At 40.3% G+C, this 26788-nt stretch overlaps 1 protein-coding gene across 12 annotated transcripts in view; it reads left to right on the forward strand.

Moving 5' to 3' along the window:
* Positions 1 to 26788, forward strand: part of dysf (dysferlin, limb girdle muscular dystrophy 2B (autosomal recessive)) — a 94346-nt gene that overhangs the window by 21645 nt on the left and 45913 nt on the right. For 4 of the 12 annotated variants that reach the window (XM_051400039.1, XM_051400043.1, XM_051400042.1 and 1 more), the window contains exons 17-39: positions 2089 to 2204; positions 3385 to 3498; positions 3596 to 3773; positions 4119 to 4243; positions 4659 to 4765; positions 5490 to 5685; positions 5970 to 6116; positions 6225 to 6356; positions 6572 to 6738; positions 7339 to 7453; positions 7689 to 7794; positions 7887 to 8029; positions 8762 to 8935; positions 9480 to 9564; positions 9712 to 9789; positions 15645 to 15826; positions 15942 to 16082; positions 16809 to 16838; positions 16941 to 16976; positions 18623 to 18724; positions 18940 to 19101; positions 23621 to 23795; positions 23892 to 23965. In XM_051400039.1, coding sequence (XP_051255999.1) covers positions 2089 to 2204; positions 3385 to 3498; positions 3596 to 3773; positions 4119 to 4243; positions 4659 to 4765; positions 5490 to 5685; positions 5970 to 6116; positions 6225 to 6356; positions 6572 to 6738; positions 7339 to 7453; positions 7689 to 7794; positions 7887 to 8029; positions 8762 to 8935; positions 9480 to 9564; positions 9712 to 9789; positions 15645 to 15826; positions 15942 to 16082; positions 16809 to 16838; positions 16941 to 16976; positions 18623 to 18724; positions 18940 to 19101; positions 23621 to 23795; positions 23892 to 23965 — 2885 coding nt within the window. Of the gene's footprint in view, positions 1 to 1810; positions 1844 to 2088; positions 2205 to 3384; positions 3499 to 3595; positions 3774 to 4118; positions 4244 to 4658; positions 4766 to 5489; positions 5686 to 5969; positions 6117 to 6224; positions 6357 to 6571; positions 6739 to 7338; positions 7454 to 7688; positions 7795 to 7886; positions 8030 to 8761; positions 8936 to 9479; positions 9565 to 9711; positions 9790 to 15644; positions 15827 to 15941; positions 16083 to 16808; positions 16839 to 16940; positions 16977 to 17449; positions 17492 to 18622; positions 18725 to 18939; positions 19102 to 23620; positions 23796 to 23891; positions 23966 to 26788 lie in introns of all 12 variants that reach the window. The other 8 variants (XM_051400032.1, XM_051400038.1, XM_051400035.1 and 5 more) reach the window with 4 other exon arrangements.

The raw sequence follows: 26788 nt of genomic DNA on the forward strand, positions 1-26788 counted from the left end.
AAGCATAGCACTGACAGTCCAGCAGGTCTTCTGTTAGTCTTGCACATGAAAAATATGTTTCAATCATGTTTTAGGTTTTGGAAGGAAAAAAACCTGATGAAAGTCGTGAGCCAACTCAAAGAAATCGAGGTTTTATCTTTTTGGCGATCAGCCTCTTAAAGGGGAATTTGGCAACTATTGGATGGTTAAGTGGCCTGTTCCGGTGTTAATGGTGACTTTCCCCGCTCCCCCTAGCGTCCCCAGGCGGAAAACCAACCTTGCAACTTTGGGACTACTGTCCTGTTAAGTTGGAAATAGGAAGTATTGTGAGAAGCGAGAACGAGCGAGAAACACAAACTGCTTTACGGCAATGCCACATAAACGCAATGTTCTATGAGACTGTGTATAATGTATTACCCACCTCAGTAGACATTGCTCCACACGAAAAAGTTGCCAGGCAACAAATGCACATCAGCAGCGGTAGAAAGGGGGAGGAGGGTGCCGCAAGTGAGTTTTTTTACGACAGTTTTGTGAAATATACGTCCCAGAGCTGTAGGGGGAGCTCGTTGAGAAAGGATGCGATGACAAAAGTGAAAACCAGCGAAGAAATGACTAGAGTTGCCAAGTTCCCCTTAAAGTTGCTGTAAATTCCAAATGTATCTTAAGTCATCAGTTTTGAGTGACTCTGTGTGGTCAAGGTTGACTGCAGACTTTGTATTTTGAGCTGTGTGGTCCTAGAGTGTTGCTTTTAATTAGACCAGTCTGACCCAGTTAAGCTCACAGAACAGGACTGTACTGGTGTGATATGGAGAACAGAAACAGTTCAGATAAACTCAGTGTGCATCCATTTGCAATTCAATAGTTAAAGTCTGTGCGCACCATGTCTGTTTTTAAATTTAAATCTGTGATCCAATAAAAAACTGAGTCGTCAAGCAATGAGGATAATATTGTGGTCCTCTCACTTGAAAGTACAAAAAGGAAATATTGGGTACAAGGTGTCAAGAACAAGGAGAGTTTCACCTGCTGATAAAGGAGCTGTCTTCTCCTGCAAGACCTCCTTTTCCTCCAGAAAATCAAACCTGTTCCTTTAGTGACCGACAAAGGTTTTGGAAAGAAAATACAGACTTAGTGTGCAGTGCCCTTTAGTGATGAAGTCTTGTGTGAGAACTGAGAGTTGGATTTGAATCTATAAATCTCAGGTGTTGAACCAGCAGACGGATCTGTGGTTTCAGGAACATAACAAAGCATGGAGTTTCTACTTTTCAGTGACGTGCATGAAGACTAACTTGTTTGGGTGCTGAACACTGACGCTGCTTGAGTTTTCGGTCCTCACAGTCTTTTGACCCATTTGAAGACGGCATGCATGAGTTTTGCTCACTGTGTGTGTGACATTTCTTCTTTGTCTTGGAAACATCTGGCAGCTTTATTCAGGGTCACCGTGGCCGAACAAGTAAGAATAGGTCTTTAAGTTGTATTTTGATTGGATTTTATTGAATGTCCAACACAAACGAGAGAGAATGGCCAATAATAACCCGTATTTTGCTGATTTGGTGGCTGTGTGGTAACATTAAAGTCCAAAACTTAAAGGTGCAACATGTAGTATTTTTTTTAAATCTTAAAGGGCCTCACCAGTTTTAGTTTTTCAAAGCTTTAGCTCCTGAATTACAGAACAATTCACATACTTCACATGTAACTTAGTAACTTACTTGAAACAAGTACGAGTATTCAGGGTTTTGTGTTGAGTGCATCTGTTTGGGATTGAGTGGTCGTTCAAAGACGTCTGTTTCCTTTCTGTCTGACTCTGAACCATCCTTCCTCTCTACGCATTCAGATGACTTGACTCCACGGACCGTCCATTCTGGCAGTACGTCCACCATCCTCTCTTATTTTCAGTGAAACGGTCAAAATTCAACTGTTTCACTTCATTTTTGTGATGTTTCCACTCACCTTTAAACTCATAACTGTTTCCATCTTGGCTTAATTCTGATGAAACTCTCTGAATCTGAATTTGTGAACATAATTTTAATCAATCAATCAATTAATTAATTTTCTTCATTTTCGTCATTCATTTTTTTTTTGTTTGTAATTGAATCTATTGTGTCATTGCAGTTGATGACAGTCTCGGCTTCCTGCCCACGTTCGGTCCATGTTTCGTCAACCTGTACGGCAGCCCCAGAGAGTTCACCGCCTTCAACGACCCACACGAAGCTCTAAACCTCGGAAAAGTAACTTCACTTCATTTGATTTTCACTTTCACTTTGTAACCATTTTAACTCATTCTCGTTCAGTGTCATTGAGTACCATGAAATCAGTCATCAACTTAAATTAAAGGTAGAGAATATTTTGAAAGTAAGAAAATCCTCCAGAACTCGATTTTAGCATGGTTTGTATATTATCATTAATATGAACATAATATAATAATGTCTACTCTTACGACTGCAACTGATGTTTATTTCCCTGTTTGGTCTACAAAACGTCAGGAATTACTTGTATTGTCTAACCAATGATTGACCCAAACTTTACTTTCACATAAGACAAAGAAAAGGATCAAATCACCAAAGCTGTGAAGCTTTAGATGGATAATGTGGCTTGGAAAATTATTAATTTCCCATCTTTTAACCTGTGAGCTTTCACTGACTGTCTTCACCGGAAACTCTCTTTGTGCTGTAAAGCAGCACGGATTTCTTTCCATATCTGACCGAGTAGAAGCTTTTACAGGCTTCTCACTTTGTATTGTATGTTTTGGTAATAGTACACTAATGTCTTTAACTGATGGTGGCAATAATAAATTGACATTTTATTGATTATTGCACCTTTCAGATGTAAGATGTGTCATTTCTGCCGCTAGTGACATCAAAACAATAACAAAAGGTAACAACAAATACATTTGATGATGTTGTGAAGTAGCGTGGGATCATGGGAGTTATTGTCTTCTTCACCACTGCAGTCAGATTAAGTGAAAATCTGTGTTTCTCCGACGCTGTTGGACAGACAAATGACGTCCCGGAGGGGCTGCGAGCCAAGCTGCTGCTAGCGTTAGCTCAGCTTGTTTCTCCGATAACTTAAGATCCAGACGTCCGATGACTAAAATCCTTCATCCGGTTAAAATATAGAGTTGAAAACCATGAAAATCTAAACAGTTGATGGTAAAAATGTGGCTTAACTGAATAAAAGTAAATGTATGACAGCTTCTGGTAGACAACCAAAATGCATGCACAAAGGGGTATATGGCGATCAATCAAATGCAGAACCTGAAGAAAACGACTGATTTCTGTGAGTTTGAACATTTTTGGAAACAATAACGGAGGTACACAACAAAATATATAACACAACCCTACTGTTTTTAGACATTTTAATGCAGAAAAGCCACATATTATATCCTAAAGACGTCTCTCTGTCTGTCAGGGCGAGGGCGTGGCGTACCGAGGTCGAGTTTTACTGGAAGTAACCACAAAGCTGGTGGACAAACCGGAGCAGAAAACTGAAGACATACCATCAGATGACCTGCTGGTGGTGGAGGTGAGAGGGAAGGACGACATAAAAACACTTGAACACACGAAGAAAAGGTATCATCCGTCCTTCATTCATGTCTCAAATCTTCTCTTCCGTCCAACAGAAGTTCCTCAGGAAGAGGAAGTTCTCTCTCTTCGTCTCGTTCTACTCGGCCACGCTCCTCCAGGACGTCGACGACGCCATCCAGTTCGAGGTCAGCATCGGTAACTACGGCAACAAGTTCGACTACACCTGCCTCCCTCTTGCCTCCGCCACCCAGTTCAGCAGGGCCGTGTTTGACGGTGAGGAAAAGGTCTAAAACTTAGAGATCAAAGGTGACTTTATATGTGTAATAAATCCAGGTACCTGTACAGCACACCTGTGTAAATGTGCAATTAGTTGAGATTCATGTAGCAGGTTCAGGTCATACCTCGGTCTAGGAGTGATGGTTCGGTTAATTTTCGGTAACGGCTAACGGTATACGGCTAAAAGTTTCCAAAAAACTCAACATTACCCCCCAGAATATTTTCTTTTGTTAACCAAAGCTAGTTATCCATTCACAAAGAGTTTTGCTTGCAGAATGCTGTCGATTAATTTGATTATTTTAATAATAATGATTGCATCTGTATCATCTGTGTGTGTTCCAGGTTGCCACTATTATTACCTCCCGTGGGGAAACGTTAAGCCAGTGGTGGTTCTGTCTTCAGAGTGGGAGGACATTAGGCCGAGGATCGAGGCTCTCAACATGCTGCTGGCTATCATAGAGAGACTGGTAGGTGTTGTATCTGCTCTGGTCGGGTCCGCTCTTAAAGGCAAATTACATTTTAACCCTTTAATATTGCACCATCAAGTATATTGTATCCATATTTAACAATGTCTGCAAAAATATTTGACAAAAACTCAATTTCTTTGTATTTTTATGTTGAAAAACAAAATTTTGGGGGAGTTTCCTAATATCATGACATCCACTCGTCAATCAATCCTCAACTTTTAACAACACAGAGTGAAGGTTCATTAGCTATCTAACAGCATGACTAGCTACCGGAGATAATCTAACACTAATGTTAGAGGCCGTTAGGTTGTTAGCTTGTGCAGCTAACATTACTTGACTTATCCCTGGGTTGGCAGGAGCAAAACCCGGGAATTAAACACCTCAGTATTAACCATGTGTGTGTGTGTGTGTCCAGGAGGCCAACCTGCAGCGGGTGCAGCTGGAGGTGCAGGCAGGCGGTGATCTGGAGGAGGTGGAGCTCCGAGTGGTGGAACTGTTGGATCAGGTCATCACAGACTGCAGGTGAACACCTCAGGAGATCATCACCTTCAGGAGAAGTGTATTTTAGGTGTTTTATATGGTGGTGGAATGACATTTATTCAAGTACTGTACTTTACTTTACTGAGAGCTTCTTTTTTATGCTACTTTATATTTACCCAACTACATTTATTTTACAGCTATAGTTAATAGTTGCTTTACACATTCAGATTTGAACATATAATCCATTTAAAAAATAGGACCCACTGGGCCTTATTATTATTATGAAATTTCTGGTAAGAGAAAATAAAAGATAAATAAATGGAATAAAAAAATGGAATTGAATAAATCCAAATCAATTCACTGATAACTGAAGGTGATTACACTCAATTATATATCATTGATATGTAAAATATAATTAATTCTTATTAGTGGAATTAAAAAATATATAAATATAAACAATTCATTTTCATTACTACTCATACTCATATGAAATGGTTAACTACAAAGTTATATTAACTCAGTACCAAATATATTTATATTTAATTAATAATATTGCTTGTAATCTGTTGCCCTAAATGACAAAAACACTAAAACTAAAAGACATTTGCTGTATATTTTTACACAATATCGTTTCAGTTTTATAGTTTTAATTTTATTCCACTTAAATAAAATGTTTTATGTGTTATTTAACTATAATAACCTTGCTTTAGACTGCACATGCTGCACCGTTCATTCTCTCTCTCTCTCTCTCTCTCTCTGTCTCCAGTGAAGAGCTGCCCTCCATCGACCAGTGGCAGTGTGCGACCCCTCTGGATCGCTCGCTGAGGCACGTTCGCATCCTCCACCTGCAGCAGATCGTTGCGGCGGCACTCGCTCTCAAGCACGGAACTTCCACCGAGCTGTCCACAGTGCTGGAGCAGGCAGAGGACTGGGCCAGCAGGCTGAGGACAATGGCCGAGGAGGTGAGAAATATATAAATTTCACTATTATTTCAGTGAATAAAAGTTAGTCTAATGAGAGAGTGTATATACATATAAAAATACTATTCAGTTCTGTTCATAAGTGTAAATCAACTATGTTATGGAGTAACTAAATCTGGGTCTGCGGACTGATGTGGATCAGTCTGGAGGTCCTTGATACCAAACAAGTTGAGAACCACTGGTCTACAGCACAAAACATTGGCCAAAAATTGTATCAAGGCAGCTACTAGCATGACTTTTTAACCCATATCTCCCCCCCCACCCAGCCTCAGAACAGCCTTCCAGACATCGTGATATGGATGATGCAGGGCGACCGCAGGGTGGCGTACCACCGCATCCCGGCACACACTGTGATCTTCTCCCAGCAGCACTGCGGGAAACACTGTGGACAGCTGCAGACTGTCTTCCTCAAGGTACACACACACACACACACACACACACACACACACACACACATAGATGCATTTTGTCTTCTCAAATAAAGTTTGTTTTACTGACCCCCTGCTGCGTGTGCTGTGCAGCACCCGCAGGGCAGCAGCAAGGAGCCCAAACTTCCCGGTCAGCTGAGGGTGAAAGTCTGGTTTGGATTGGCTGCTGACGTCAAACACTTCAACCAATACGCGGAAGGAAAACTGTCGGTCTTTGCTGAGGCGGTGAGATGCTGCTGCTGTCAGAATTTACCTCATGTTTCAGGCCACAAATCACACTCATCACATTTATTTATGTTCAATAAGACAGTTTGATAAGCCCCGCCCCTCTCAGTTACTGTTGCTACGCCGGTCAAGCTCTCTGTTCTCACACATTTGAACAAAAATAAATATGGAGGCCATTAAGCGTCATCTGTCTCTCTCTTTTTCTCTTTCTGCAGTATGAGAACCAGACCCGACTCGCCCTGGTGGGCAGCTGGGGAACTACGGGTTTAACCTCCCCCAAGTTCAGCGACGTCACTGGAAGAGTTAAACTCCCCAAAGAGAGCTTCAAACCCTCACCGAGCTGGACCTGGGCCGGAGAATGGTACATCAGCCCCGAGAAGACGTGAGTCTGTGTCATTTAGTTATTTCATTTTTCTAAATCATTTTTTTCTTTTTAATCTACTTTGCGCCCCCTTTGAACAGATTTTTAGAGTTTTTTTTCACGTTTGCCCCTTTTTGGGGGCAATTTAATCTACTAAAATCCAGTTGTTCCCACTACATACTGGCAAATAATCTCTGGAAATATTCCCTTTTAATTTTCGTTTCATTGTTTGAGCATTACAGCTGAAGATGGAGCTGATGAAATTATTCCACCAGTTTATCCTCCATATCTCCCTCACTGCAGTTTTAAATATTATTTGTCTTAGTTTTTCTTGTTGCTGTCGTCCATTTTCCAACATCTTCCACCTCTCCGAGCTGCATTTTTGGCTGTTTGGTTTCTGTATTCTCACACCAGACGAGACTAGAAAGAATCACCAGGTCGCAGCAAAACTACAGTAAACCAGAGAGGACAATAGTCATGTTTTATCATTAAGATGCTTATTGGATATTGCACTTACTGATGAGCTATAGGTAATTACAGTATCCGTGTGTGTGAGAGTCTGTGGTTGTATCTGCGTGTATTCATGTGCACTGTTGTACGTCTGCGATGATAAACCCTCAGACTGCTGTATGACGTGGACGCCGGTCACATGACCTTCACAGAGGAAGTGTTTGAAAACCAGATGAGGTTACCTGGCGGACAGTGGATTGGTATGCCGGAGGGGTACACTGATGTGGTACGTGTGAATATTGCATCAGAGAAACATATTTCCTGATATTTTTAGGAAATTTTTATACAATTCAAGTCTTTATTATGTGTTTTTACATTTTGACTTAATATGACTCTTTTTTTGGGACAAATTCAGTGTTTTCTTCTCCCCTTTTTCAAATGCATGTGTGTAAATACTGCACCCGTGTTCGTGTTTCTGTACCTTTTATGGCTTCACTCATAAAACTGTGTGTGTGGGTCAGAATGGGGAGAAGGCGGTGCCAAAAGACGAGGTGGAGTGTCCTCCAGGTTGGGTGTGGGAGGAGGTGGAGTGGAGCGAAGATCTCAACAGGGCTGTGGATGATCAAGGTGCGCTCACACACATTCACAAGAAAAACCTCAACAAAAGCTAAATGAAACACAGCATCAGTAAGTCCCGTTCTGTGTGTGTTTGTTTCCAGGCTGGGAGTACGGCATCCCCATCCCTCCAGATCGTCGTCCCAAGTCGTGGGTGCCGGCAGAAAAGATGTACCACACCAACCGAAGGAGACGGTGGATACGAATGAGGCGACGGGACCAGCAGAAGATGGAAGCTCTCAGACGGGTAGAAAGAGAGACAGTTTGGGGCTTTTTATTTGAAACTGACAGTAGAGTGACTGTCAGTGACTGTAAATGCTGGAAAACAGAGAGAGGTATGAAATACAACAAAGGTCAGCAGCTGGAGTCGTACCAGACTTCAAAAATCTGAAAAAACAGATTCACAAATTTGCCTCAAAAATCCAGACTTTCCTTTATTTTTTGGTACTTTTTGTGTTAAAAACTTTAATATTTAACACACTCTTTGTTCCTTTTTTAATCACTTACTTTCATTGGAGTTACTTAGTAAGTGTCCCACATCACAAATTAATCGACACTGTGGTATAGTTACATTTTATGGTACTTTATACTTGTAGTACTACTTCACTACATATTGAAAGCCAACACTGACAACGTTAGTTACTTTGCAGATTGTTGATACAAAATATAAATCAACTACCAAATTATGATGTATTATTATAGAATAATAGTATATTATATCATATTTATCTACTTTTACTTAAATAAGAGTATAAATACGGCTCTTTTACTTGTCTATATTGTGGTGTTACCACAGCTGATAAGCATTTTCCATTCCTGAAGAGTCTGTCACGTCATCCTCTCATATGAGCAGTTTCCTCTACCAACCACTAGATGGCGGTCTAGTTGCACAAATGAGTAAGAGAAAGGCTGAAACACACAGAGGTTCAGAGTGTGTGTGTGTGTGTGTGTGTGTGTGTGTGTGTGTGTGTGTGTACAGCAGCGTCCGGACGAGGCGGAGAAGGAGGGCTGGGAGTACGCTTCGCTGTTCGGCTGGAGGTTCCACTTGAAGCCGAGGAAGACGGACAGCTTCAGGAGGCGCAGGTGGAGGCGCCGCATGGAGCCGCTGGAGAAGACGGGACCGGCGGCTATCTTTGCTCTGGAGTGCTCCCTGGTGAGAGAGAAACAGAGTGCGGAAAAACAGTTATACACAGTGATGCAATCATTTAAGATACACTACATGGCCAAAAGTATGTGGACACCTGGACTTCTCACCAACATGTGATTGTTGAGTTTTTCCCACTAGATGTTAAACTTTGCTGCTCTCATTCAGATATTGGACAGTCTACCAATGATCCTCAGTGATAAGGTCTGACTCACCCGTTCATCTAAAAGTTCAGGCTTGTCCATTTCTTCCACACCAAACTAGAAAAACCTTTTATTTATGGAGCTGGCTTTGTGCATGAGGGAATTGTCATGTTGAAACAAGAAAGGGACAAACATTAAAATACACTGGAAGAGGCCCAAACCACGAGACGTGTGCATGTCTGTATACTTTTGGCCATGTAGTGTTTGTTAAGACTTAGGAAGCTTAAATTAAGTCTTTTATTTTGAAGGCCTTGCAGAAAGAGAGTGATGTGTTTTATGAATACTTTATAGCACCTTCAAATGTGATCTTCATCTCCGTTGTTGTTGGCCTCCTCCTCCTCCTCCCACAGAGCAGTATAGAGGACAAGAACGAGGACAAGTCGGTCACGACCACGTTCGGAGTCAACAGACCAACCATTTCCTGTTTCTTTGACAGTAAGACAACACATTTATTTACTCTTCCCTCTTTCAGCTCCCTTCATACTCTTCATCCTTCCTAACCTCTTCTTCACCCCCTTCACTTTTTTTGTCAAAACACTGATGTGTGTGTGTGTGTGTGTTTGTGTGTTCGTGTGTGTGTAGGCGGCACCCGCTACCACCTGCGCTGCTACCTATACCAAGCCAGAGACCTGCTGGCCATGGACAAAGACAGTTTCTCAGGTACTGTGCAGCGAATTATTTAAAATCTTTGATACGTTTCTCATCATGTGTCTGTCCGTGCAGCTGGTAACTTGCGCCATCTGGTGGCTTGAAAGTTTAAATTGTGGCATTGAGCTCAATGTGGAACAGACAGAAGGGAGGTAACACACAGAAAGTAACTCACATTATGTCTTTCTACAGTGGTTGTGTACTGTTTGTCATCCGTGTTTGGTTGTCCGTTAAAGCAGCGCCTGAACGCAACACTGCCCGTGAGCTGATGAGGAGTTCTCTATTGGTCGAGCTGCTTTACGATGAAGAAAGTTAGACAAAAATACATTTGGGTGGGATGTCATTGTGGTGAGAAAAAAAAGTTCAGAAGACCTGGATGACTTATACAGCAGAATGTATTGAACCGATTCTGAAGGTTTTTTCCTGTTGGGGGATATTTAACACAAACCTAGACCCACAAGATCTACTAGTGTCTTAAATATGGTCCCAGAGTCACACGCATAAAGGGGTCTGCCTGTTAGATTCTTCTTAATCTCTCAACTACGATATGTTGGGTGCTCACTTTCAACCTTATCAGCTGCTCTGCATAGTCTAGTCAGCCAAACCCTCAGAGAGGAGAACAAATGAACAAAGAAGAGACACAGGCTTCTTATTAATGGAACAGCTTTCACGTCTCTTATTGTTGTACTTGCTCCCAGTGGTGCCCTGGAAAGGCAGCTCTTTCACTGCTGCTTAAGCTGTGAACTGCATTGATTTTATAAAACATCAAACTTTGAGGACACAGTGGCATTCAAGACGCACTCCTTAAGGAACTACTTTGAAAAAGAGAGTGTGAAATGTAAAGAAATAAAGTTCTTGCATGGGTGGGAACGCCTAAAAATAAAGATAAAGATGCACAGTACACTACTAGGGCTCACTACACGATTACTGTAGTCCAAATAACTCAAAGTAATGAAACAAAAGCTGTGATTTAATTTAATTTTATATGTGTATTATTAACTCAATATCAATAATTTGTTTTTAAATATCATGATTATTATTACCTGAACCAATTAAAATGAATTTTGGAGTTGTAACAATAACAAAAGTACTAATATTTAGAGGACGTTTATTATTAATAGCTGCTGTCTGAAATGTTTTTATTATAACAATGGATCAAATCACAGTGTGTAATGTGACAGGGTTCAGTCATAGTGACACAACTACAAAGAATTATTTCTTAAATGTCTGTAGATTTAACCGGTAGAAACTGTCAAACCGCGACAGTAATTTGCTGTAATAGTAGAAAAGTTCTACCAGTTATGGCGACCACAGCTACCAGATTTATACAATAAAAACAACATTTGTTGTTGCAGGGAAGTTTACCACATCAACTGAACTGTTAAAGACTAGTTGTGTTTACAGCTTGTTTCTGCTGCCCCTCAGTGGCCAAAAAGAAAAATCAGCTATTGCAAGATTAGGTAGCAAAGTACGTGTAGGTGGTTTAAATTGAGCTTTTATGCTCGAGGACACCAAACTGAGGGCTGTGAATTTACAAATACAGAACTTTAAAAGCAATTAAATAAAAAAATCAAGTATTAGGCTTTAATATTAAGCAGTATTATTCAGATTTTATAAAGGTACAGACAGAGAGAGAGAGAGATAATACTTATTGTTTGAGACAGATACATTTTTAAAAAGCTCAGATTTTGGTGTTACTGCCCGAGGGAAGTCGGGAGGGGGGGAGAGAGAGTGAGGTTATAAAAAGAACGAGTGACACAGAAAGAGAGGACCGAAAAGAGAAAAGAGAAAATGTTTGATTTGAAGAAGGTCGTGGAAACTACGGCTACTGTGCGCGCGTTAATCAGAAACCCACCGCAGACTCAGATGTAAAAACAGAGACGAAGCTTTGGAAAACAGAGGGATGAATAGACAGAGGAAGAGAGGGATGATAGATGATGGAGGGAGGTTGGTTAAAGAGGGTTAGAGAGAGGCAGACGTCCACACACACACACACACACACACACACAGTGTAACGGATGAGTAGAGTTGATGGATGGGCTTCAGTTGTGTGTTAATCTGGTGTTAAACGGCGTCTGGGCGGCCATGATTAAAGGCTGAGTCAACCATCAAAGACTGAGCTCTTTCTTTCTTTTCTCCATCCATCTTTCTTTGTCCACCTTTCTGCCTTTATCCTACCTTTCTAAATCTGATTAGTCTTTTATCTTTTCATCCTGTCAGCCTTTGGAAACGGCGAGTTTTGGCGGCGCCTCGGTTTTTGGATCTGCTGCTTTCAGCATGGCGGCCGCCCCAGAACCGTATTAACATATTACGGCTAAACAGTGAACTAAAATATGTCTCCGAAAACATTTTGAGGCGGGAAACAGAATCTTGATTCATGTTCGATCGGCGCTGCCTGGTTTGACAGTTTGATCGGAGTTTTGTGAGCCCGCTGCGCTGGACGGACTTCATTTGGACAAAGTGCAGCTCACCGCGGCGTATCCATCATGCATCGCGTGGCTGGATGTCCTGCTCCTCCATAGAAAGTAGAATGGATTGAAATGAGTCACTCATTCCCATGAATTCACCCTGACTCAAGAGTGAACTGTCGGAGTAATAACTCGGTTGTTTTGAGTGAACTTGAATGTGTGCAGTATTTGAAGTTTTGGTGATTTATTTCCACTTTGTTCCATCGACTCATTTTCTTTATGTTGACTTTATATCATTACAGAAATGTAAGCGCCACTGTGCGATAATGCTCTTATTTCAGTTTATAAATCATCATATGCTCAAATAATTCTTTATGATCTCCCAAAGTTAGTCACATAAAAAACAAAGTAGGCTAGCAGAACACTTTATAGTATATATTGTTTTTATTGTACGTCAGCTGTTTTGACAGTTGATGTAATCCTTTGCTTTAGTGGAAGAATACATTCAACGTAAATAGTTACTTGTACTAAAATCAAATGTCTTTCATACTAAAATTGTTTGAGTTAATTAACTAAAAAGGTTTGAGGTAGTTTTTCCCCAAACTTTTTAAAAATAACAAACCATCGCGACACCAATTCACAGCGAGAAGAACCATAAATGTGCATAAAAGAACGTTATTGACCTTTTTTACTGCTATTTCTGCATCACCTCATATTTTATTAAACAGGCTAAGCAGCCATTTTGAAGAGATATACGTTTGATAAATCACAACTTCATCATCAGTAAGACAACGTACACATTTTAATTCAGGTTAACAGCTCACTTTCTAAAGGAGACAATTTGAGTGCTTTCAGCAGGAGTTAAAGGACTCGTTTCAAGATCTTTGTTACACCAATAAGATCTTCCCCGATGGGTCCCAGTCTCTCTGGGAATGATGGTTTAAGACAATCAAAAACTAACTAACTTATCAGGTTTTACAGTGTACCATTGATTGATTGAATGACTGATTTTATTTATGGATTATCGGACACAGGAAAAGAAACATGGTCTCAAAACAAGTCCTTACTTTAGCAGCCTGGGCCTTTTACTGTGTGTCATCCTCTCTCTCTCCCAGCTTCCCCTGTCTCTCTCTACTGTCACTATCCAAAAAGTGAAATACCTCCCTCAGAAAATCTTATATTTCATCCTTTATTTTCATCCTCGCCTGTTTATAAACTCTTTATGTCTTTATTTCTGTCTTCTGTCTGTTTTTAGAATTTATTTTGGGTGATGATCTAAATTCCCACATTTAGAGATCTTCCTCTCCCCCTCTCTCCTCCCAGTCTTCACTGTGTTTATGTACCCCTGTTGCTCCCACTGGGGTCCCCCAACTACTGCTGCTTCCCCTCCACACACACACACACACACACACACACACACACACACACACAGAAACTTACATAACCCCCCTGGGCTGTTTGTATTGCTGTTTATATGAGCTAATGGGCTGTTGGGAGTGGACGGTAATTGAATGGGTCACCATGGGTGGTGGGTCTGTACAGTGTGTGTGTATGTGTGTCCAAGGTTAATTGAGGGCTGGTGGGAAAATGCAACTTAGCTTCTGTTTACTCTAATGCTAACGGCTCCATAGAGACTCTTTACTCGGCCTGAAATAACAAACTACTCACTGAGTGTGTCTGTGTGTGTGTAACAGTATGTAAGTGTGTGTTTGTATGCTTGTGTCCACATTGTACATGTTTGTGTGTGTGTGTGTGTGTGTGTGTGTGTGTGTGTGTGTGTGTTCGTGTTAACATGGAGGAGAGTGGTTGTGACCTGGAATAACAAACTTCTCCGAGCGGTGTTCCCAGCCCTCCGTCTCGAGCTCGGCATTCCCGAGATGCTGATGTCACTGTGTGGGACGCCGGGATAGTTTGGACACACACACACACACACACACACACACACACACACACACACACACAAATACATAAGTTTGTGCTGGTATACTTGTGAGGACCGTCATTAAGAACGCATTCTCCAACTATAACCTCATTCTCTCCTCTCAGGACAGCGAAGGAGGGCAAATAAGCGCCCGAGTCTGTTCACTACCAGTTCATCTCTTTTTAGTGTTTTCACTTTAAAGTAACTGTTTATACTTTACCTTTTAAGTTGTTTTCAGCTGATTTATCGACATTTAAAGCACTTTATTGTGTTAAAGGTGCTCAAATCTAAAGGGTACTTGGCACCTGTAGTTGAAAGTGGTGACTCAAGTATGTAGTTAAGTTCAGTTTGTGAGGTACTTGTTCACTGTTACGCTACTTTATACTTCTACTACTGCACTTCAGAGGGAAATATTGTACTTTTTACTCCACTACATTCATCTTTAGTACTTTTCAAATTAAGATTCTGCGTAAAGAAACATATGATCAGCCTATAAAATACAGTCAGTTACAGATGAAACCAGTGGCTGGTGTAGTTTATTTCAGGTGGATATGAGTTGTTGATGAGACTTTTCCTCTCTTAAAATGTCCTAAAAGTGCTCTGACTCTCTGCCCTGTGTTCCAGTGACTTAGTTTGTGATGCCATCATAGCTGGCATTTCTGCTCCCAATCACACACACACACACACACACACACACACACACACACACACACACACACACACACACACACACACACACACACACAGACCCACACGTTCTCACCCCGAACTCGTCAATTATGACAGCCTGGTCAGTGGCCCTACGCTTCAAAATATGATGTTGCAGCTGCCCTCTAGTGTCCAACATTTAATATGCAACTTCTGGTTAGACTTTCAAAATAATAAGCTTTGTCACATTTTATGAGTGTAAACAGTCGCAGTTCGGTTTAGTTCAGTTGGGACTGTTGTTTAGATTAAAATAAGTATAATGTAAGTACTGTTAATTGTCTATTTTTTTAATAATTCTTCTTTTAGTCATACAGATTTTTCTTATCCCTGATGCTTGACCATTGTTCCATTAGAACATTTACTTTGCATTTATTTTTCTTCACACAAGGGATCCAGATGCTGACATATAGGGCTGGTGTGTATATATTTTATACGTTTTCTAACGCGCCTTAAAATCAAGAAGGCCTCGCGTCCCCTTTGTGAAGCTTTGGCGACCCCTAGTGGGGAACCACGGCACTAGAGGCAGCTCGCACACCACCAGTGGTACACTATCATAGTTTGAGAACCAGTAAATCAGATATAACTGAAAAAATGTTGCTGAAAAATTCCCGAAAAAGCTGATTTACTGATGCAGCAATGAGTCGGTAATTACTTCTAAATCTTTCACATCAATTGAATGTTAATTTGCAGCCTGGTTCACTAATAATTTCTTCTTCTACGTGTTTAAAACAAACCAAAATCTCACCACGATTTCTCCGCTTATGTGTTTAAAGCAGCAAATTAAAAAGACTCACAAACACTTTTTTTTTGTTTTGTCGTTCTCTCTCCAGACTCGTACGCCATCGTGTCGTTCCTCCATCAATCCCAGAAAACAGTGACAGTGCGAAACACTCTCAATCCCACCTGGGACCAGACGCTCATCTTCTACGAGGTCGAGATTTTCGGCGACCCCGAGGTCACGATGACCACTCCGCCCAACGTCTTGGTGGAGCTTTACGACTCGGACACATACGTACGTGTTGAGCTACAATTCTGCCTTCCACGCCAAAACAAAGACAAGTGTTAAGTATTCTTTTTCCATGTGTAAAGATTATGTGTGTGTGTGTGTGTGTGTTTTAAATGTCCAGGGTGCTGATGAGTTCATGGGCCGCTGTGTGTGCCAGCCCTCCCTGACTGCCTCCCCGCGTCTGGCCTGGTTCCCGATTCGCTTTGGGGACAAGAACGCCGGCGAGCTGCTGGCCGCCTTCGAGCTCTTACGCAGAGAAAAGGTCAGAGGTTAACCCTTACAAGTTCTAACATCATCATCATCATCATCATCAATGCTTTATTCATTTTCTTTTTATAATATAAAAAGTCTCAATTTAATACTGACCCCTCTAGGGGTCGCCACACTTCACTTTACTTTCACAGTATTAAAAACATTTACACAGTCAGCCTATATCTAAGCATTTCGTTGACTTAAAGTATCAAAAGTAGAAGTAGCCATTGTGTATTAAAGTGTTTTGCTATTATATCTGATGTTTTTGGATTAATATTACAGCTGCATTAATGGGAATGTTGCATTTTACTGCTGTCGATGTTTAAGGTTGAACACACTTTAACTACTTTATACACTGTTTGGTAGTTTAATCTACAGCAATGCATCATATTCTATAAGATCATCATGTGTTTGTATCTCTACAAATTCAAATTTTTATAAGAAAAAGTCTGTTTTCAGCTTTGTGATGATACATTCTCCTATTTTAAAGTAGTTTTTTTAGCTCAAGAAGTTTTCTGAACTGAAAAAACACTTTATCTTTATCACAGTTTATCAGAAAAAAAATCATAATCAATCATCTGTAGATATATGGTTTTCACTGGAGAGGAAGAGTATAAAAGTGAAGTAACTTAAGCTGTCAGACAAATTCTCAAGTTCACGTTCATTAAAAGTACAATATTTGCAGATGTAAATAGATGTAGATGTAGTAATTCATGTCTCCATTTTGTGTCTACAGCCAGCAATTCACCATATTCCAGGTCAAGAGGTCAGTTTATCATTCTCTTTCACTTTTTCCTTTTCCGCTCATTCTCATTAATTTCCCTCTTACGTACATTTTCAAACTTGTCTGTTCCCGTCTCGCCTACAGGGGGACGTCATGACCTCCACTCACGTTCTGGACGAGGTAAAACCACAACAGTCGCACCACCATGTGCATCTACACACATATTAACCCGAGAATAGACCACTGTAACGAGAGCTAAAAGGTTTGACGTATCCATCAGCAGCCAGGGTGTACATTTGTATAAAAAGAGACATGCAGCATCTTGAAAGTCATCTGCTATTTTATTATTGAAAGAAAGTTGATATTATCTCAAAAATGATTATGAAAAAATAATGTTCCCTCTTTTATGTCTGCTCTTGAAATTGGAGTTTTAATTCTATAATGTGACCCGTTCATGGTGATAACAAACTTCTGTGCACAGTTAATGAACTCAGGATCTTGCTTTTTACCCTGAATTATGTTCTTAGTAATTCCTTAATATCTATTCTGATGTTTTACCCTTTGCTGAAATTTGACCCCTGCATTTCTTCCCTTTCATTTCACTGCTCTTGATCCTTTTTTCCGCCTCTCTCGCTTCGACGTCGCTTCCTCAGTTGATGTTTCCAGGATTCCTCTCGGAAAACCTGCAGGAATGGGTACAACGTGCACACAGGCATACACACAAAATGAGCATGCAGTACACGTAGCCATCCTGTTTCATGTTCATGTTCAGCACAGATAACGTCATCATTCATCGTCACGTTACACACTCTTCTGCTTTCCTTTGTTTTCAATTTTCTGTCATTTTTTCCAAACTTCCACAAACAACATTTTGTGTTTTCTTGTATAATTTGTCGATTTTGTGTGGAAGGCCGGAGAGGACATTTGTAAAGATTATATTTACGTCCTGAACGTATAAAAAGAAAGTTTCTGACTCTTTCTTTTGTTTCTTGAGATCACAGAATACATATTTTGTCATTAGAAAATAACAGTTTTTGTTATTCTTTAGTGATCTCAACATATTGTATTTTTTGTTAGTAAGTATAAAAATCTGTGAAAGCTGTTAACGGTCTTCAGAGTTAAATCTTTGTAAATAATTATTTTGTATTTGGTGATTAATCATCAGGAGCAAACATAACAAAACAAGACAAATCAAACCTTTTTGTCCTTCTGTTGCCTGTAACAGACTTGTTTTGTCAAAAACCTGCACCGTTCTTTACTTGAATGTCTCATGTGTGTGTTTTTAACACTCTGAAACTAATCTGACATGTTAATACCAAACATTAAGTCATTTAATCCTCATCCTACCAACAAGGACTACCGACTGCAGCCCCTGGAGACTAAAGTTACAGTTCATTTGCAAAATGTTTAAAACTTAAATAGAGCACATGAGGAAATTTGTGTCTGTCTCTTTAAAAAATGGCCCCAATACTTTAAATTAGGACCCCAATAAATGTATAACTGCAGAGGCAGAATTGGGTGCTTTTTTGAGATTGTTTTTTTTTTTTTAAGCACAAAATAAGCCACATATGGAGCACATTGATTGACAAAGGGAATGAAAAATAGGAATGATAGACTGAAGCACCTGTGAGATGTGACAAAAAATATACCTCAGTGGACCCCAGTCGGTAGGATGACAGTTAACAGTTGTTTAAGTTACTTTAAAAAAAGCCTACATTTGCCTGGCAGTGAACAGCATGGCTCCTTTTCATGTGTTTTCTGTCTCTTCGTCTCGTGTTGATAACCCATCGCTGAACTCATCGCTGTCCTGTGTTCCCCATCGCCAGCCGGAGGAGTCGGACCTCCCGTACCCGCCACCCCAGAGAGAGCCCAACGTCTTCGTGGTTCCTCAGGGGATCAAACCTGTTCTGCAGAGAACCGCCATCGAGGTAGATATTTACTACAGCTTTTTACTGCTTCACTCAACAACCTTCGTCCAAGTAGCGACACATTCTCTGAAGCTTCTAACTTTAAAGGAACATCTGAAAATATATCTTTTGATAAATAAATACTCGGGGTTTGACTCTTGGCAACCAAGCAACTTATTATCTCATTATTTTACGACATTGCAAAGATTAGCTTCTCTTCCTGCCCACTCTGTCAGATTTTAGCGTGGGGAGTTCGTAACCTGAAGAGTTTCCAGATGGCCAGCGTTACCTCCCCGAGCCTGCAGGTGGAGTGTGGAGGCACCGTGGTCCAGAGCTGCGTCATCCGCAGCGTGAAGAAGAAGCCCAACTTCGACATCAACAAGCTCATCCTTGATGTGGTGAGCACACGTACACACGCTGCACCGCTCGTATACACACACGACTTAGGTGTAATCAGCGCCGAGGCTTTCGTGGCTGATGAGGGTTCTGCTGTGATGTGGTTTGCACCAGTCATTTATCTTCATCAGTGAAAGCACAGTAATGGACTCCACTGCTCTCTTCTCTTCTTCCAGAAAAGTAGCATAAAAGCAGTCTGTCTGCAGATGCTGCCGCTGTAGAAGTCACAGATTATAGATGCTTCAGGCGTCTGTTGCAGAGTCTGCAGTTCAGAGCTGTAAAGATGCAGGGTGGGGGACTTGTCCCATGGCTACCAGTGTATACATTACTAATGCAGGGTAAATGCAGGGTGGAGGTGCCGGCTAGATGATTTTAAAGTGGATGTCAAGGCAGAAAGAGGTCATACGTTTCATTGAATCTGATGCTGATAACACCGGGACCGTTTACTTGGATTTAGGCGGTAGATGGCAAACCGGATGTCATTTTAGTGGACCAGGTGGACAACATAAGTCTAGTGTTTATAGACATTTTAATGTGTAAATGTTACATATTATAGCTTTAACATATTTTACTCCATTCTTTGTAAACATAAGTGTTTCGTTTCGCCGTCCTTGCATTGTGCTGTTGTCCAGAATCCACTTGAATGCAGCATTTACCACCGAAACTAATGGCGATGCTGTATGACAGGCAGAGTTGGTGACATATAATCATATTTAGATTTAATGAGTGAATGTTAATATATCCAGTGATAGTTGGACTGGAAAAAAAGAAAACTGGTTTGCTCAATTCATCTGCAGTAGCGTCGCTCTTTTAGATTTCTTAGTGTTGTTTTCGGTTCTTACCGTACTTGTGTGACTCAGAAGCTATCGGCTCCGCTACTTTTACTACAGATGAAACCACAGGAAGCTGCATTAAAGATGGCAGTTTATGTGGCACCCAAAAGGCTCGAGCTGTGGTAACTCAGAGGGAAGATTAGCTTACTCATGCAAACTGAAGAAAAGCTGAACATTACTGTAAGAGCAGCTGCTTTCTTCTGTTCAGCGAGACTCTGCACGCAGTAAAAAGGGTTTATTTGCTTTATTGTTAAAGCGAATAAACTGTTGGAGATGTGGGATTTCTTTTTAAGTGGTTGGTTATTTTGTGGTGAAATATATCCCGGAATCATTATGTGACAGGGCTGTTGGAGCGGGAATCGATTCTTTTGAATCAGTCACACTCATCACTCAGTGAGGCAGTCAATAAGTCGTTGGTGTTGATCATGGTTAGTTTTTAATCTGAGTCAGCAGAAAGCTGCAGAGGCCAGGCAACTTATAATTATCACTATCTCTCTACATAATGCACTTTTATACCATTTTATTCAGATCTTGAAGTATTACCATAAAGTAAAATGTCCTGCTTTGACTGATGCACTATTACACAGTATATTATTCAATATTCCTGTATCAGTGTATAATAATAGCATTTTACAACTGTAGTTGGTCGAGGTGGAGCTAGTTTTGTATCTACTTTATATACAGCTTGGTAGTGTAGTCCAGTGGTTCCCAACATAGGGGTTGGGCCCCTCTAAAGGGTCACAAGATAAATCTGAGGGAGTCTGGAGATGATTAGTGGTGGAGGAAAGAAAAGTTCTGCTTCACAAATCTGTGTTAATCTTTTTTACTTTTTTTATTATCTTTTGTATTATTTACTATATACTGCATGTACATATATATATTTATATGAAACCATGTGAGGAGTTAAGAGATGCAATGTCCCTCATAGACTGCTTTATTGTAAGTCAAACATGTGACTTTTTTGTGGTGCCAGTCGTTTGTAGACGTTAATGGACTCTAAGTAAAAAGTGATTAATATATAAAAACAATATGTAAAATGCTTCAATCTTACTTGTGTAATGTAATTTACTGTTTTAGGGAACACTTTACATTTCTCTCTAGAAATGTTATTAATGTTGCTCAAACATGCAAGAGTGCCAGTCTTTTCAAAATAAATGTTTGTGTTCCAGTCGAAAGCTGATTAGTCAATGTGTAATTTTAAGAAAGATTTTTATGGTCATAAAACTGCTTTTGTGGGCTAAACTATAAGCACTTAACTTGTCTTTAAAGTCACACTGTCAGTGGATACACTATACAAAGATTCTTTGAGTCAGTCATTTATTTTAATCAACACAAAACCACAATATTGAAAGCAAGAAGGAGCCTCAACAGTCATTATTTGTTCTTCAAATGTAAAAACTGTGGATATATTTCCACTGAGTTTACATCGGTGCCATTACATTCCACCTAAGTGTTTTCTTATGAAAACCTAAACTGAAATATGGAAATATTACGCACGTTTTTCCAAACAGCGGCTCCAGAGCGGGCTCGGAGAGTTTTAATGTTAACAATATTAAGGTCTGAAGTTGATCACCTCAGTGTTTTATTATGACAGCTTTAACTGGAGTATGGAACTATTCACATATTTTTCCCTCAAATACATATCCTTGCTTTGGCTCCGGCAGTTTTAATGTTAACAAGATTAAGGTCCTGTGTTGACCACCGCAAGAGTGTGACAGCCCCAACCGGACTGTGGAAATATGCACATATTTTTCCCTTAAATTCGACCCCTGAAATGGGTCCAAGCATTTAATGTTAACAATATTAAGGTCTTAAGTTGACTGCGTAAGTGTTTTCGTATGCCACGGGGGCATAAGAAAATGTCATGTGCATAGTTTCCTTAAATGCAACTCTTTGAAGAGTCTAACCACCTAATGTTAGCTCTCTCAGTTTATTGTGCGACTTTAGCATCATCAGCCCCACTTAAGCCCTTTTTTAAAGCCACAGAGGTTAAATGGATTACAGTTACCAAGTCATTTTTTTTCCTTGAGCCACCCTGGTTAAATGAGACTATTATAGGGATATTCCCTTTAAATGTAGGCTGCCTTAAAGGCTGGAGAAGTTGAATATGAGGTCTGGTTGTCTGTTGTCTGTTTAGCAGCCGCAGAATCAGCTTCGAAATCGACCCCAGCAGGCTACCTAACACCTTTATTATCAGCAGCAGCAAGAGATTTACCACAAGCCCATTTTTTAAATCATAAATATGTATAAAATATATACTATATTTCAAGACAATATCTTATGTAAAGCACTCTCATTAAGCCAGAACGACTCAAGAACAAAACTAAGAAACACATATTCTTAATTGTAATCCATTCTACCTTTCTGCATCATTTAGCACTATCAGCTAATGATGCTAAAGTCAATCAAGTCATTTTTTCCCCCTACTTTCCTTACTTAAAATGGCACAACTTCATAAAATATGTGGTTTAATTTAATCGAATTTCATCGAATTAGCCGCAAAATTTGCACTTTCTAAATTCTGGCATGAGCACGGCTTTACTGTGTTTATGTCGCTCAGCTTTGCCAATTTAAAATGTAAAACTACAACCAATAGCAAGGTTCCCACGGGTCCTGGGAAACCTGGAAATTTACAAACTAGTTTTTCAGTCATGGAAACTCCCAGAAATGGATTAAATTGACCAAATATCCTGGAAATAATTTATATTGTCCTGGAAAATTGTTATTGTATTTTTGCCCCTCATTCAGGTTGCCTACATGAACCTGGGTGTGTATTGTGTTTGAAGCTCAACCGTTGGTAGGATAAACTGCACGGTATGACACTTCAAAGCAGGTTTACAAGACTAACTTTTCATTTTTAATCTATTTTTTCCGAAATTCTCAGAAAAGCCGAGGAGAAATGCTGCAGACGGTCATATCTCCATGCATAGAGTTTTATTTACATAACATATTTATATCATTAGAAAATAAGGAGTATCAATACTAATGTCAGTAAATTATATGACCGTTTGTGAGCAAGTGCTGTCCTGAAATTGTCCTGGAAACGTCCTGGAAAATAATTTCTTAAAAAAGTGAGAACCCTGAATACATTAAAACAACTAGTTGTGATAAAGAAAGCTATTTTAATTAAAGTTTGCATACGAAAGAAGCAAAATTGCATACATTTAGACAGAAACTGGGTCCAGCTAAGGTGCCCAAATAAAGGCAATAGTAGTGAAAGTAGACGTGCGGCTCTAAAGTCATTATAGTGACAATAATTCTTGCTGAACGCGGTGGAAAAGATAAACGTTGCGGTTCGCGGTGTCACCGTACATGTAAACATTTCTTTTAAATCCTAAACTGAGATCTTAACTCAGAGTGGGGTGTGTGCCCTGATTTCCCTTCACAAAGATTCAGAACCTCTACCTCATTTCTTCCTTTGCGTGGGAGGGGTCAGCTAAGGTGTAACGATGCCCTGATTGGACTGTCACCAAGGCATGACCAATCAGCTTCAGACAGTCAGCAGCCATAGCCAATCAGCATCAGGCAGGCAGGTGGCATAACCAATCCTTGTCTGTAGGTCCCTCAGCTTGTCTCTTTGTGTATGTGTCTTTTTCTTTTTCATATTCTTTCCTTTTCTTATGTCTTTCTCCATCTTTCTCTTTTTTAATCCCTCTCCTTCTCTTGAATTCCTTCCATCTCTGCGCAGCAACTTCCCCGCGAGGAGCTCTACATGCCGCCGATCATCATCAAAGTCATCGACAACCGTCAGTTCGGGAGGAAGCCGGTGGTCGGTCAGTGCACCATCCGGTCGCTGGAGGACTACCGGTGCGTCCCGGAGGAGGAGCGAGCGGCGGCGGCAGAGGAGGACGAGGAATGGCGACGTAAGACGTGGATAGATATAAATGTGCCCAAGCAAAGAGCCAGAGGCTGATGATCAATATTAACAAAATGTCTTTCTGCTGTGTTTGTATGTGTAGGTGAGACGCCCCAGTTGATCTGTGGGGAGGTTTTTATTGACATCGACGACGAGGAGCCGCTCATGCCCGACCAGGTAAAACCATCCGGTCGGTTTCTCTGTGTGAACAATACCAGATTATTTCTGAGGAATAATTTCAGCTCATCACTGCCCTTTTCTTTCAACAAATCCCATGAACAATAATAATAAACTTCTATTCTTATACCACCTTTTAAAACCGGGTTTAAAAAGTCAGGGTTCCCACAAGTCCTGGAAAACATGGAAGCACCTGGCAATTTATTAAAATGACCAAATATCCTGGAAATACTCTACGTTGGCCTGGAAATTTTTTATTGTATTTTAGCCCCTCACTCATATCTACGCCACGGATCGTCTTACTTTGGATGACAACTGCAGAAACATCCCGACTGTAATTAGTATTTAAAACAAGTTCAGGGCAGGAAAGATACTATTGGGATATAAACGAATATCTAAAGCAATAACTAAAAACACCACATATACATGCTTCTATAAATGTCTTCACTGAGCTCTTCTCATCTGTTAACAGCAACTGAACCAAGGTATAACCGCTACTGATCAATAATCAATACAGTGCTGTCACAGGTGCTACATTCATTGAGCCGATCGTTCCAGTAAACTTCACAGTAAAAAATGCTGTTTCTTCCAGAAGAAAAACTCCAGTTGAACTTTTATTCCCCAGTTGCTCCTCGTTACAGCTGAACCTACTGTAAGTGGTTTAATACCAGATGATCCAGTGATTTTCCAAATGCACGTATGAGGACCGTGTGTGTGTGTGTGTGTGTGTGTGTGTGTGTGTGTGTGTGTGTGTGTGTGTGTGTGTGTGTGTTTATCTGTGTATGTGGATCTTTGTAGTGTGAGTGTGTAGATGTGTGCTTTTTTTCGGGTGTGGGGTGTTATAACCAATAAGTGTAAAGGGCAAATATGAAACACTCATCTTTCCACAGGGAACATCTGTGTGTGTGTGTGTGTGTGTGTGTGTGTGTGTGTGTGTGTGTGTGTGTGTGTGTGTGTTATGATGACTGATGAAAAGGGGACTCTGAATGTGTGTGTGTGTGTGTCTGTATCTTCATCTGAGTGTGTTTCTGTGTGTGTTCGGCGGCACCAGCAGCATAAATAAACACGTTCTGACATGATGACGTGGCAACCGTCTCTGTGGTCAGTGGTTACCGTGGCGACCGCGAGACCCCATGCTCATTACCAGTCATTAACGTTCTCTCTCCAAGTTTAAGACATTTAGTTTTCTCTCTCCTCCTCCTCTCTGCACTTTCTTTCTTTCTTTCTTTCGCCGGTAAAGGAGGAACACGGAAACTATTTTCCAATCGACACTAATCCTTGTTAAATATTTATTAATTTAAAGTTTATCATGCACACACACATACACACACACACACACACAGACATAACTACACATACATGAACTGACAGTAGTATCACACTGTGTTTGAATGCTAAAGCCAATACAGTCAACAAACTAGGTGCTGTTCTAGGTGCTGTTTTAGATTTGGAGTGATCAGATGTAATAAATAATAACTGCATAAACAAACAAACAGACATTTTGAACTTCCTCGTGTCTAAGATACTTTTAGGTATCAAGGAAATAATATCAAAACCACAAAAGTCGCTGTTTTTCTTAAAATATGTGACAAAAACAGTATTATAGTGAAACAAAAGCACAAGCATGATCTGCCCTGGCCAACAAATCTTGTTCCCAGATGTACACAGACCTAAAACAATGTCACATCATGTTTTTTCTCGGTGAAAATGAAAATTGTGATGCAAAAATTCTCATTTACACTACTTGTAAATCATTTCGCAATCGTAATATTTGTCAAAATAATCACAATATGATATTTTTACCATATCGTGCAGCCCTATTTTACACAGAAACATATTTTCGAACTTATATCTAAAGACTCTGGAGCCAACTGAAGCTGTGTTTGTGCTGCTTTTTACATACATTTTTTTATGTCTGCTTTTTACCCGAAAGTCAGAGATAAAAAGACTGATAGTCTATTTAAACTTCATAACTAAGCCTCTGAAAGGAGGACTGAGTTGCTCAAACATACTGTAAAGGGGTGAGAGAAGATCAGCAATCCTAGAGTGAGCGTCACCCATCGGTTTGTGGAGTATCGGTTTAAGCCTTTTATTTTATTTATATAGCACTTTTCAAAACTGCAGTTCCAAAGTGCTTCACAGTTACCAAAAACAGAGACAGATAATAACAATAAAAGCAATAAAAAAAGCAATGCATGATGGTACCAGTAGAGGCATAAAAGTAAATACTCATCAACAATAAGTGCAATATAACGAAAAACAAGATTAAGATCATTAAAACCAGTAATTCCTCCATCAGACTGCATGGTATTGATCTTCGATTGCAGCCAGTGGAGCTCCCCCTGCTGGTCATTACATAGAACTCATGTTTATGACACTTCTATGCTGGCTTCACTCTCACAGACCACAGATTATATCGTCTACAGTTTAAACCTTAGATGTTGTGAGTACGCAAAACCATAATACAAACCTATTCAATCCAAGAGTTTGTTTCAGTATTGTCCGACACCCGGAGATGTAGCGCTTCACAGTATCGAACAATACAGAAGAAGAAGGCAGAGATTAGAGAATTGTGATTCGGGCCCAGACAGCCACAGTAATTATGACCGGAGGAAGGAAGGCAATGTTTAAAAAGAGCGACAGAGCTAATATTGTCATTCACTTAAATTAGCTCCATGGTCTGATAATTAACCCTTTTTCGTAAATACGTTAACTGAGGATATCCAAGTGAGCACGAACCATACAGTCAGTTACTGTTGGGGGAAAAAATGCACAAAATAACCTCTTATACACACACACACACACACACACACACACACACTG

This window comes from Dicentrarchus labrax, unplaced genomic scaffold (assembly GCF_905237075.1).
Source record: "Dicentrarchus labrax unplaced genomic scaffold, dlabrax2021, whole genome shotgun sequence".
Lineage (NCBI taxonomy): Eukaryota > Metazoa > Chordata > Actinopteri > Moronidae > Dicentrarchus > Dicentrarchus labrax.